Below are 14,318 nucleotides of genomic sequence, written 5' to 3'. Positions count from 1 at the left end.
TTAATATTTATATAGTCTTAGTAAACAGTATGACTCACCAATATTTAAAACTCGCTTGAAAAATTCATTAATTTTTTTTAATGAATTTTTCAATGAAACAAGATAATTTTTCACTGATATAATTTACTACAGATTCTTACATTTTAAAGTATCGAGGACGGCATCTACTTTTTAAAACTACAGTCAATATGGTTATTTTTGATCATCTCATGTCAAGGTTACGATATACTCGTATTGAGTGACGTGTTTTAGTGAGTTACAATAGTGTCAGGATATTCAATTGATTCACTCAATGCATTAGTTAAGATTCACTCAGTACACGTGTTACAGACGTGCTCAGGAATATTATATTTGTTTACTTAAAACTATTACCAACTTGGAATACAGATTTTAAGTATAAATGCAATAGTTGTATTGTTTTATTGTAACTGTCTTACCCACAGTCGTTAATTTTATCTCTGAGTGCAGATTTATACACTAAAGGACATAATTTAAATATTATTTATTGATTTGAAAATAGGATAAGGACATAGGGCAATAAATAAGATTTCAAGGACACGTCACGTTCATTTCGTTACATGACAGAGAACAAAATGTATCTCGTTCTCTCTCTCGCTTAAGATTTAATTCCGATTAGTTCTTACCGTATACAAATAAAGTTTATTGTTCGTAGGTTCCTGGTGTCGTTTGTGGTGGACGCTCGTGGAGGTGCTATGAAGGCAAAGAGACGTGGTGGAGTGCGCATCATTGTGCCCCCAGCAGCCTGCGCCGCGCCCACTAGAGTTACATGCCGGTAAGATTATGATAAACTAGCTGTCGAACGCGACTCTTCTTCCAGACTATCTTACAGATTTGCGCCAAATTTCTGCGTGAACCATACAACCGTTCTGAATATACTTTTTATCAAACATCCATCCATCCATCAAAACTTTCGCATTTACTACGATTATCTCTGTATTAAAGAGAGAAAAGTGTACATCTAAATGACGATGTTTGATATCTTTAATTTTGTGTTTTATTCATTTTTTTAATAGTAAAAGTGAACTTAGTCGTGTAATAATAATTGCAGTGTGATATAATGAAATAGTATGTATACAGTTGACTCATTTCCCAAATTGAAAATAAATTTTGGGACCGTGCCCGATGACACATTGTTTATTTGGGTTTTGTTCACAGAACTCATATGCATACATTGCTTAGTAACATAATTCTATTATGCAATTAAAAAAAATAACAAATTTATGCCTTTTTTATAACGATTTAATACTTTTTCACGTGGGAAACTTTTATTCATTATTATTTTGTAGTGCCGCAACCCGTCGAGCGCCCGCCGCAGCGCCGCCTCCACTGATGGAGGGTGAAGCCCTGGCCTCCAGACTGCTTGAACTGCAGCCACAGGGTGCTAAGTTTTTAGCGTAAGTTATACTACGTTAAATTTGAACTTAAATGAGGTAATCTTATAAGTGCAGCTATGAAAAGATTGAATAGAAAAAAATACCTACAATGTTTAAAAAAAACAATATTATTAACTTTTTAACTTATGTTTCTTGCTAATATTAATCGTTTAAATAACTAACATACAACTTTTAATATTCAATAACGTCCATATATTTTTTAATTGATATTGAATTTGTTAGTTGTAGAAATTGACTAAAATGGCTATTTACAGGCCAGTGATAATCGAGGTGCCGATATTCACCGCGTGTTGCAAGGAGCGCGAGATCGTGGTGCTGCGCTCTGAGACGGGCGACACGTGGCAGGATCACTACCTGCACAACAACGACAACCCCATCATACAGGTGCGCCTCTTATAATGTCGTCCGCGACTCCGTCCGCTATGGCTATGTCTTCTTCCAGACTATGTTCTATACCAAATTCATCCAAACATTCGCATTTATAATATTAGTAAGATTAGTAAGATGATTCATTACTGTTAACTATAAGTTCATCTCTTGTTATGTTTCTGAGTCTCAAACGAATCATACAGTAGTTGTGAAGGCGATAAGTTTCGCTTTTCGCCTTAATTTTGGCTAAAAATATAGAAAGTAAAAGTAGAAACGTTTGTTCATTTGATACTAATTCTCAACCGCGACTCCGTCCGCGCAAAATAAAAAAATAAATAAAAAATAGCCTGTGTTTTCCAGACTATGTTCTATGTGTATCCCAAATTTCAGCGAGATCCATTCAGATAACTTGTAACAAACATCCATCCGTCCGAACATTCCAATTTATAATATTAGTAAAGTTGTATTAAAGGTGAAATAGACATCTTCCACACTTAAATTCGTTATAGTCACTAAGGAGATGCCTTAGTGTTGCATTGTAATGAAACATTGCTCCAAGTATAATACTTTACTTAGTAATATTATAGTATGAAACTAAAATACAATATTAGCTCATGCTTTTGTAATATTGTTTACAAACTCTGTACCGCGGAGTACGTTGTAAGGTCGTGCCTAATTCTGTGCGTTTGAGGTGAAATTATTTACTTCATTCGCAATAAACTGAAAATAGGACGTTCCAAAATTAACTAATTATAGCTCAATGCGATGATGTACTTGTTATATCTGAATAGTAAGGTCAGCAGATATGAACAATTATTATTTTGTATAGAATATTTACCTTTAAAATCTGTAATTTGTTTTGCAGATTGACTTTCTTTACCGTTCTCTTCCTTTTCAATCATCTTTATTGATTTTTCAAATGCTTTGGACTTTAGCAGACTTCCAAAATTATATAATTGTAATCCAACGTCCACTCACTGCCATAAGCAGAATCTTACTGCTTACACCTTTGTCCAGATTTTACTGAATTAATCACCTAGGAACTTTTTAGTAACCACTAGCTGCAGCCTGTGACACCGTCCATGGGATTAAAAAAAAACTTTACTTGTATCCTAAGTGTTCTTCCAGATGTTCTACATTTATGCCAAATTTCATCGAAATCTATGAAACTATGCTGCGGATACATTTTAACAAACATCCCTCCTTACATCCAAATATTCGCATTTATTAGTAAGATTTATACTTTCTGATTGTGTTATTTAGCCAATAGCAACTCTAAAGTGTAAATAATAGATACGAAAATGTTTTGACAGGAAGCTCTAGCGCGCGAGCGTCAGGAGTACGGTCCTAGCGGCGAGGCGGTGGGGGAGAGCGGGGAGCGCGTGACGCGTGTCGTGACGTGCGACTTCCCGCACTACCTGGCCGTGGTGTCGCGTGTCCGCCAGGAGGTGCACGTCATCGGACCTGAGGGCGGCACCGTCTCCAGCGCCCACATACCACAGGTAACACAAATATCACAATATTTTCAAATATTATCTGCAATCTTAGCGGCCCAAGGTCAGGACATCTCTTCCTTCTTCCTTTTAAGCCCCATTACACCTAAAGATGAGATCTGAGTAGCGATTCGTCAGGTATTCCGAGCCAATAAGATATTTGATTTTAACTATATTTGTTATTTTTACATTTTTTTTATAAATATTGCTTTAAAAACATAAAAATTACTCGTCAAAATTGATCAAATCTAATAAGACAAAGATACCGGTGAAAAATAAAATAGTCAAACCAAAACCGGCTCATTATTTATAAAGTTATAATTATGAGTTTTATGTTGTATCGCAGGTGCAGGCGCTGTTCCCCCCGCAGGCGCTGACGAAGCGCATCCGCGTGGGTCTGCAGGCGCACGGCGCGGCGGGCGAGCTGTGCCGGCGCGTGCTGCCGCGTCACGCCGCCGTCTCCCCCGTGCTCACTGTGGAGCCGCGCCGCCGCAAGTTCCACCGCAGCATCACCCTCACCGTGCCGCTGCCGGTGCCGCACCAGGTACACCTCCCACATGAAAACATTGTGATGCTACCTGTATCTGACAAAAAGTTCATAATTACCGTGGATATATTCGTAAGTGGATTTAACAGAGGCGGGGAGATATAGGAAAGAGAAATATTCTTTTCTATGTCTCCTCCTCCGTCGATTAAAAGTAGGCAACGCATCTACAACTGTGGATGTCTATGAGCAACAGTCGCTTCGCTGTTTCGGCAAATTCAAATGGCCACTCGCTCATTTGCCATCTTATAATATTAAAAAAATCCATAAGTTAAGGCTCGTATACTATCCTAGTGGGGACATATTAATTGATGAACATAACACAAAACCAAGGTTACGAGGACGAATATAAGTTAAGATGATGTATTTATCTTCAAAGGAACCAAACTTTTGTTCAAAATAAAAGCATCGTTCTCTTCACTTAATGTTTATTATAGAATTATGATGATAACTTAACAAAACATATATACAACACACTACGATTTAACAAATATAATTAGTAAGGACAACACACTATTCTCTGTTCATTGTTACTCACTCGTTTTTACACACTTTTAATGTTTCAGACATTTTTAAATGATCAATGTTCTCGTAACACAATCACAATATTAATATATTCACTATAGTTCAATTATTCTTCTCCCGGGTTTCGGCACCAAACTTTTTTTATTCAGGGCGCAGTACACGATAAGGCGTCGACTGCAACTCTTCGACTGCTGTGCTCCATCATGGGAGGTCAGGCGCGTGCTGTGTGGGAGGACGTCACCGGCTCCACACCACTCACACTCACTGAGGACTGTGCGTCCTTCACCACCACTGTGTCCGCCAGGTTTGTACCACATTGCAACCAATAGACAATATTATTTAACTTATTTCGTACTATATAATTGCTTTAGTGACAAGTCAACTATAAACAATACATTAATATCAAAGTACTGCACTTTCAATGGTTTTTGGTCCTTGAAGCCGGATCTTCACATGCTCGTAAGGATGCTCTTATAGGCTCTATTACAAATTGAGCACAGATAATGTAATGATAGATAACACATTATTTTGAGCTTTATTTTAAATTTAATGTAATTTTATTATTTATTTCAGATTTTGGTTGATGAACTGTCAAAATGTAAGCGACGCCACAAAACTGGCTACAGAATTATACAGGTAGATAATACGTACTTATCAATACTTTTATAATAGTAATAACACCAAAATAACATGGATACAGATTATTAAGTATTGTGTGAAATTATGGTCCTAGTATTAAAATTCGTCATCAGCTCACTATACGTACCCATTGAGGGACTCGGAGCCTACCCTAAGTTAAGGGTGATTAGGCCATAGTCAACCACGCTGGCCAAGTGCGGGTTGACTTCACACATATCTTTGAATTTCTTCTTGAGTATTAAAATATTTGTGTGTAATTATAGGGAAATGCTATTGGTGCCATTCGAAGTACGTATCGTGGTGCTGGGCAAGAGGCTTGATGCGTTGGAAGGCAGACTGCTCGTACTATACATAACTGACAGATATGCTTATGATACGCTTCTGAAGCAGGTATGTATATAAATTAGTATTGTTATTTACTATAGTTGAATAATTTATAATTCTATTATATATAAACAATGTAAAAAAGCTTTACTGTTAAATTTGGACAAAGATGGTGAACGTAACATTTCCAAGTAACGCGTCTTGTTGTCTTTTCGTTATAAGAAAGAGAAGAAAGATACAAAATAAACGGGAAAAAGGAAGCTAGACGTATTTTTGAACCTTTTCCATTGTGTTTCTTTTTCTATAAGGAACATTTGCAGAAGCACTTTGCGATATTATAATACCTGACACTATTTATATCAACTGTTTTTTTTAATAAAAGGAGCACTACACGGAGATAGCGCATTCTACCGCGGTCCGGTTCCTGGACGGCAAGGAGGTGTTCCTGGAGTTCTCCGGCAACCTGGTGCCCGTCACCAAGTCCGGCAGTCAGCCCATGTTCACATTCGAGGTAACAAACATAGAATTACTAGATTTTACAATACTATAATACTGATTTAGCGAAGTAAAAGAAAATATTCATTTTATCCGGCTCCAAAAGGACCATAAACACTTTTCTCAGTTATTGTCCAATTTTGCATAGATGTCTACATTTCATTAATTTTGCAGTATTTTACGTGACGCTTTGTATTTTTTTAAGCAATAAATAAATAAGTTTGTATAAAATATGCTTTCATATGTAGATAAAGTAAAAATGCTTATGTTAATAAAGTAAATTTTGCAGGCTTTCAAAGACAACCGCGTGGAGTTCACAGTACGCGTCAAACATCACGAGGAGAGTCCCGCCGGCAGAGTCTACTTCATGAATGAACCGAAGGTACCATAAAAATGTTTTCAAATATATCTAGTGAGTTTCCACTGCAGAAACATCTGTATAAACATGTATTGTCTCTTTTATTCTCTTCGGGAAAAAACGGAGATGAAAATAATTGGAACAAAAAACCTCATGAGCTTCAGTATTCTACGCCGAAGCGTTATATACAATTTCCCGAGACTCTGTCCACGCGGAACTAAAAAAAATAAGCCTATGCGCTCTTCCAGACTATGTTCTATAAGTATGCCAAATTTTATCGAGATCCGTTCAGCCTTTCTGAAGATACCTTCAAACAAACATCCATCCTTCTAAACATTCACATTTATAATATTAGTACGATGTAGGTTTGTAATAAATCATGTGTTTTGTAGGTGGCGAAGGGCGAGCAGTCTCAGACTCCGGCGTGTGTGCTGGACGTGGAGCTGCCCGAGCGCATCGCACCGCGCGCAGCCAAGAGCCAGATTGACTACCTCAATCTAGACCAGTCCGGTCAGTGCACACTACATTGCCTCGTTAGTCAGAACTAAATTCATTCATATTTTATAATTAATTCTTATTTTTGCAGGTTTTGATGCACTAAAAGATGAATTGAGTTTCCATTGGGGCGATCACAACAACAGCTTGGGACCCGCCTCGTTGCCCGGTCAGGGTCACCAGGTCAATGGACATGTAAGAGTTTTTACTTAAAAATGTTAATTATTATATAATTTCTAAAAACTATAACGAATTCGACTTTTCAGGACAAAATCATCACCAACGGAAATGTGAAATATCCCACAAGTGATGAAGAAGACAAGGATACAAAGCCTCAAGGTAAAATTAATATATTTAACAATAAAATAATTATATTATTTTAATTATTATAAAAAAAAAAACAATTTGCTTTTATTACAGTGAACGGTGGCAGTTTGCATGTAGACTCGAACAAAACAAAGGCAACGTTTGATTCTGACGAAGATAAAACGCCGATGAACACCTTGGAGAAAGGCAAGAAGAAACCAGAAGGTGGTTCCTTCTTCGGTGGTATAGCAGACAAAGTTAAAAACGTATTCAACTACAGCGACGACAAAGACGAAGACGTTAAGGAATCATCCCCTAAACCGGAGCCTCCGCAACCACAGCCCAAACCACGAGAAACTAAAGAAAAAGAAAAAACCCCACCGAAACCTGCGCCTAGACTTATCACCGAAGATTTACTAGAAAAAGTCGACGACATGTTCAAAGATATCAAACATAAACCTCATATAAAAGACGAGGATGAATTAGACAGTCATATTTATTCCACAAAATTAATCGTTGACGAAGAAAACGATCAGCCGCCAGGTCTCCATGATATAACAGAGGAAGTGTACCAGCAATACGAAAACATGCAACCTGTAGAAACACCAGGTTGCTGCAAGACATCAGATCCATTCCAATTTTACACCGGATGCTGCGAAGGAAAGTACAAGAAGGGACAGAAGCATCGACACGACGAAACTTCCAATTTAGTAGACAGAGTTGAACAGATAAACTTTACCGCACACGAGAAACTGGATGATCTATCTGATAAAGTACAAAATAATATTAATGATGGCTTGAATAAGATAGGAGAAGAAAGAGACGTCATAAAACAACAAACAATTGAAGCGAGTGAAGATCTAATAGAGAAAACTGATGCATTGAAGAAACGTTTGAAAGATAAGGGAGATGAATGGAAATCTTCAATCGATGAAAAAGCAAAGGAATCGGAAAATGCACTGAACGATCAATTAAATAAATTAAACGAGGATGTTAAGGATAAAAAACAAACAATTCAGTCAAGTATCGAAGCGGAAATCGAAAACGCAAAGTCTTCCACCAAAGATACTCTCAGCCAATTGGCCGAAACAACTAATCTCGCCAAAAGTAAATTGGAAGACAAAGTTCACGAAGTTGATTTCGCAGCACGAGAGAGAGCTGAACAACTGAGACTTGCCAGTCAAGACAAAATAGAGGACTTGGAAACAAACATAAGAAATGCAGCAAATGAAAAGTCTAAAGACTTAAATGACACCATGAATAATGTACAGGAAAATATTAAAAATAATGTACAAGACCTTAAAAACGATTTGAAAACAAATGTTAATAACGCCAAAGATAAAACGAAGGATAAGATGAATGATGTTAATGATGCTATGAATAATGCCAAGGATAAAGTACAAAAAGCTGCCGCTGATACTAAAACAAAGGCTGGAGAAAAGAAAGATCAAATCGAAACAGAAGTTAAAAAGAAAAAGAAGGAAGGCAAAAACTTTTTTACCGGTTTAGTGCATAATATCTTCGGAGAGAAAGATAAAATTGAAAACGAAATAAAAGAAAAGGCATCCGAAACACAAGAATATACAGAACAACTAGTCAAACAGGCATCCGATAAAAAAGATGAAATAAATGAAAAAATTGCGGAAGGAAGGGAATCTGCAGAAAGGTTGGCAAAGGAACAAAAAGATAAGGCTAAAGAAAAGGTAACGGAGGCGAAGGAAACTGCCGACGAATTGATACAAAAAGCATCTTCTAAAAAAGATAACATTGAACAAAATCTCAAAAAGAAAAAGGTAGAAATAAGCGAAAATATTGATTACGTAGTTGAAGCTACTCAAGATAAGAAGGCTGAAGTGGAACAGGCGTTAAGGAATAAAAAAGATGAAACAGAAAAAGCCCTTGTTGATAAGACAGGCGAAATCAAAGCTGCCTTCGATGACAAGAGGCAAGAAATGGAAAACACAGTAGAGGACAAACTGGACAGTCTGAGGCATACAAAAGATGAAGTACAAAGCGAAGCGAAGAGTCAACTGGAAAGGATATGGCAGGAGGCTGTGCAAACTACAGAAGAGATAAAAAAATCTGGCGAAACTCTAGCAAACGCAACCGCTAACAAAAAATCCGACTTACAAAACAACGTATCAAATAAAATCGAACAATTAAAAGAATCGGGCAAGGAGGAGATCGTTTCAGTACAAAATGCAGCAAGTGATAAATATAATGATCTACAAGAAACATCGAAACAGACTTTCGAGAACTTGCAAGAATCTACCTTAAGTACTTTTGATAAAGTCGAAAGTGCAGCTAAGGACAAGGCTAACGTCGCCAAAGAGAGCTGGGAGGAGGTGCAGAGCTCGGCGCGGGACACGTACGCCGACATGAGAGATGACGTCACCAGCCTGGAGAACTCCGCGCAGGACACGCTGCACAGCTTCCAGAGCTCCGCGGGTAACACTTTCGATAGCTTGGATGAATCAGTGAAGGAATACGTCAGTGGTGCTTCAAATACGCTACAAAATGTCGAAAATAACTCTAAAGAGTTGTTCGGAGATGCTAAAAATACTTTCGAAGGATTCCAAATATCTGCTGATAACAAATTAGAGGATGTTAAAGCATCCGCAAAGGATAGTCTAGAAGACGCCGGAGCGAGACTGGGAGAGACGAAAGATGCTGTGAAGGAGGACTTGAAGGGTGCTGAAGAGAGTGTTATGAACACAGTTTCAAGTGGCGCTGATAAACTGGCAAGCGGTTTTGAGGCTGTAGGAAACTTTGCGCTCGGGGCTTTTGACCAAGGTACGTTTTATTTTTTAACAAAATTAATTTACAACAAAATAATTTCTTTACTCGGCGTTATTTATTAGTAGTAGATGTCTGTAAATCTTTTAAAAAAAAATTCTTCATTCATCGTAGTGGAATGAAATTTGCACGTTGTACACTTAAAGACAAAAAAAGTGGTATAGTAATCTAAAAAAAATTAAATTTAAAATCTAATTCAAATGTTCTAGGTGTAAAGAAAGATTCATCGACGAAACTTCTGGAATCAGAAAAAGCGCAGTCTTCTCCACATAAGAAAAGTTCAGGGTATGTGTTCAATTATTTTTAATGATTATTAATTAATTACAAGGTAAAATTAATTATTTTGGTTACTGTTACTGGAGAAAGAAACATAACACATAGATTTTTAAATTGTAAATAACCGTTCACATGGCTACAGCACATCACTAATTCACAAATGCATACAGCATTGTATTCGCTACGGCCATAAAGCACTTTTTACATTGAATTTTATTTATTTTCCATAATTTTCATTTTAAACATGCGTTTAAATTGAATTTATTTGGGTTATCTCATAGATTTTATATAAATAGTTAAGGAAAAAATATGAAGTACACTTTGCCTGCATCTAACTCCACCTGCACAAAATTACAGAATACCGAAGCTTAAGAGGAAGAAATAATGCAGCGAACGAACCACGAACGCAGAACGATGTATGATATCATTTAGTTTTATTATTTATTGATGTTTTTACGTTAATATGACAAAACGATTATTTCGATTTGTATAACCACAAAATAGATATTTGCAATAATTTGTGCTCAATCATTTTATGGTGCTACGAAGCTGGTTAAAAAATTAAATCTAACCTTTTTTTTCTGTGCAATGTCATTTAAATCAAAATAATCGTTTTATAAATATATTATTTAGCTTCCAGTGAAATTAGCTATTGGATATAGCTTTATATTTACGTTTTTGTTTATTTAAAGCCTTTCTTTTGTACATTTAAGTACAAAATTGGCATAATATTCCGATTTATATATTTGACCTTATAAATCTCTATTTAATTTTAGTTAAATGTGCTATAAATGCATGTTTTATTTATAGACCTAATAATTTTGACAAACAGTGGAATTAGTATTACATTAAAAATCTACATTTTTATATATTCTTTTATTTTAATATTATTTTTTAAATCAAATATTTTTATTTCAAATAATTTTAATTGTTTTATAATTTATACAGATTATATAATTGAAGTTAATCATGTCTTATATCTTGCCTGCATATTATGACTGGTTTACATTATTCCAGAACAGTAGGTAAGTGGCGCTGGATTGGCATGGACTATTGGATAACTAGTGTCAGTTCACATAATGCAAGGTGTATGCCAGCGCTGATTTTGTGCGCTTCTGTCCTACTGTACTGGCATAATATAAACTAGGCATTAGATTTTGTTTTTATGTTGCAATATTTTTAAATTTTATAGCTCTCCTAATATATTGATAAATGATTAATACAATTAAAAATAATCAACCAACTTTATATAATATATTTGCAATAGTTTCGGTGTTTTGTGTTGCATAACTTATTGTTTTTAGTTTAAATAGATTGCTTTATGTACAAAATATGTTTACAGTTTCATAATCTTAAGAATTGGGAAGATTTTTTTCTTTAAAAGATTTTTGTAACACTAAATATGACAAGACTGCAACTGGAAACCTTTTAAAAAAAAACTAATAAAAGCATTTATGATTGGCTATAGTTATTTTTTTAAGCTCAGTTTTTTTTTCTTCAGCAAATATTTTTATCAACGTTTTGTTATTAATGTTTAATAATCATTTGCTTAATTGTAACATTAATAGATCTGCTAGGTTATTTATTCTTTGTAACATGTCACACAATATAGTTTTGTTACAGTAGTCAATTATTGTAACATTGTTTTCGTCACAAAGGACATAAGCCATAATGTTTTTATAGATTGTCACATTGAAATTGGTATAAGAATCTGAATTGTAACATAATTGTAATTACAAATAGAATCACGACAATCAATATTATATAGTGAACACGCATGCATTGCTTGTGTCTATGTAAGTTGTTATATATAAGATATTATATAAAATGTTCTCGATCACTATTTTGTTTCTTTTTTATTTCAGGCAACCATATTATTTTTAATTGTATTTGTAGTATAAATGTAAAGTTATACCTTCTTGATAAAAGATGTTATTTTTTATTTATATATTATTTTGAAATAAGAAGGGTTGGGTAAATTAAAAATGGGATATAGAAAATACCATACTGACTTGATGTTTTGGGGGTTAGGTTAAATTTCTATGTACCCTAAGCACTTGAAAAGTTCACGATATGCACTATGCACTAAATAACAACACGTACAACCTTGGGTAAGTTTATTTACATATTCATTTTTATGTTACATCACACATTATTTGTGTTTTTAGGACACCGGTCATTACTGTATTTTTGTAATTTAGCAAGGTTTTCTGGAAACATTTTTTTTATTTAAACGCTGCAAATTTCAGGTAATAATAAACTCATTAATATTCTTACCTTAAATAAGAATAAAACTTTATCATAAATCCGCAATATATTAATTTATTGAACCACTATGTTCCAGATTCTTCTCAAAGTTACGGCGCAACCCATGAAATTAAGTTTGGACGCAGCAACGCTTCAACATTTAGAACATAACTGCAAAAAATAGTCGATGTAGCAAAGTAAAATAAGTGTTTAATCTTTGCATTTTAGGTCATGTTTACCATTTGTAACATATCTATGTTACAATCCGTAAAAACCCGGCAAAGTTTGATGAAAGTGCTAATGCAATTTTTAAAATAAAATAGATTTTGATTAATGTTTAAAAAACTTAATCCAGTCTGAATTATAGACCGCGTAGAATATTCTAGAATGAGAATAGATATTTTAGACAGCTAAAAATCTGGCCTTTATTTCTATGTGCTATTTTTAAACGGTTTTACTTTAGTAATACGTGATATCTGAATGCTAAACTTGTTATTGAATAGGTGCGTACAAGTTTTTGGTACTATTTTTTGTTAAAATATAAGTCATAAAAAGTTCAAACTCATATGTATACTTGAAGGCAATTAATTACATTATTCTTAAGTTATATTTTTACCTTGATAACTACTATTTTGTCTACTTATTGGGATAATAAAAAATTTGCCCAATGTTACAAAAATATAAAAGATTGCACCTTAATTAATTTGACGATTAAAATGTTTAATAAAAAATCTCGAAACAAACGTAGTAAATAGGTAAAAATATGACTTATTTCCGAATAATGTAAATAAAAATCAATTGCATAAGTTACATACAATATTTGATGTAGTTAAAATTATGGTATATTTATTTCGTCCCTTTTTCTTCCAATTTTCGTAGTCGGGATGCGCATTTTATCGACGTATAAAATTGGCTCCGCATCTAAATGTGCTGCGAAAAAGCACCGAATAGCGACTGATTGAAAAATGTTTGATTTTTGTAACATCCTGTAACACAGTCTTTGTATCACGCAACATCCCCTTGCACTGAAGTAAAATAAGCTCTTTTTGTATTAAAATGTTTTTAATATCTTTGTTCTTACGATTTAACATTTAAAACTAAATTTTGTATCCTCTATATGTTGTAAATGTCTTTAAATCACTTTATAATGTTTGCAATAACTTTAGTATTTAGTGTTTCATTAATTTCGTAACTTTGTATGAATGAAAGAAAATCGCGTTAAATTGAGTTTCTGACGGTGGTTAGAATTATTGACTATGTAGAGTAAGCGAGACGAACATATACACGATACTACAGGTGTAAAAGGGAAAGAACACCATCTAGTATCAATTACGCGAAATCATTGTTGCCAACCTTAAAAGATAGAGGTAAAATTGTTAAAAAATATTTAAAGGGGTCTCGCCGTCTACAGAATGAATGAGTTTTGTATTTAATTGACATATTAGTTATATTCATAAATATATAAAATTTTATTGACCCTATATTTTAAATTCTGAAAGTACTGTGATGCCAAATATATATGTATAATGATGTTTAAGTGTAAAGTTGAATATAAACTTTTGTTGATTTATTAATAGAGTTTATCTTCACCCTATTTATTGCTTTTTAGTAATAAATAAATATTGCGAAAATTGTGTTTCATTGTTTGCTTCAAAAACATATTTTTATAAGTTTTTTTTGGCAAATTACGTTTTAAAAAGGGATAAAGATGAAGATATCCTTTCTAAACCACTAAAAAATCTGCTTAAAATAAAAAATAAAAAACAGTCCTTTATAACACACATTTTAATATTTTGTATGTAACAAACATACGTCATTTTCATTGAAGTCGAGTGCCGTTAAACGACATAATACTTTTCAATTCTCTTCACATAATTATATTCAGATTCGATTAATTATTCCAAAATTATATAAAATGCACACAAAAAAACCTTATTTACCACTTTTTTATCGGAATGTTAAATGATATTTCTATTAGGTCACTTATCACATCTATTTTGTAAACTTATCACAATATTCTTAAATCTAATATAAAA

General features: G+C 34.1%; 1 protein-coding gene across 3 annotated transcripts in view; it reads left to right on the top strand.

The window, feature by feature from the left end:
• LOC106123114 (ankyrin-3) overlaps positions 1–12,933 on the top strand; it is a 100,714-nt gene extending 87,781 nt beyond the window's left edge. For 2 of the 3 annotated variants that reach the window (XM_013319256.1, XM_013319259.1), the window contains exons 20-35: positions 674–793; positions 1,308–1,415; positions 1,670–1,799; positions 3,098–3,286; positions 3,624–3,821; positions 4,496–4,650; positions 4,920–4,982; positions 5,249–5,375; positions 5,692–5,820; positions 6,094–6,186; positions 6,555–6,672; positions 6,749–6,852; positions 6,924–6,996; positions 7,078–9,756; positions 9,969–10,044; positions 12,380–12,933. In XM_013319256.1, the coding sequence (XP_013174710.1) occupies positions 674–793; positions 1,308–1,415; positions 1,670–1,799; positions 3,098–3,286; positions 3,624–3,821; positions 4,496–4,650; positions 4,920–4,982; positions 5,249–5,375; positions 5,692–5,820; positions 6,094–6,186; positions 6,555–6,672; positions 6,749–6,852; positions 6,924–6,996; positions 7,078–9,756; positions 9,969–10,044; positions 12,380–12,410 (4,393 nt within the window). In that variant the 3' untranslated portion in view covers positions 12,411–12,933. Of the gene's footprint in view, positions 1–673; positions 794–1,307; positions 1,416–1,669; positions 1,800–3,097; positions 3,287–3,623; positions 3,822–4,495; positions 4,651–4,919; positions 4,983–5,248; positions 5,376–5,691; positions 5,821–6,093; positions 6,187–6,554; positions 6,673–6,748; positions 6,853–6,923; positions 6,997–7,077; positions 9,757–9,968; positions 10,045–10,392; positions 10,798–12,379 lie in introns of those variants that run through there. The other variant, XM_013319257.1, reaches the window with a different exon arrangement.
• The last annotated feature ends 1,385 nt before the right edge of the window (positions 12,934–14,318 follow it).

This window comes from Papilio xuthus, unplaced genomic scaffold (genome assembly GCF_000836235.2).
Source record: "Papilio xuthus unplaced genomic scaffold, Pxut_1.1 DF826159.1, whole genome shotgun sequence".
NCBI lineage: Eukaryota > Metazoa > Arthropoda > Insecta > Lepidoptera > Papilionidae > Papilio > Papilio xuthus.
The sequence above is the reverse complement of the archived record's forward strand: the minus strand, read 5'-3'. Positions and strand labels throughout refer to the sequence as shown.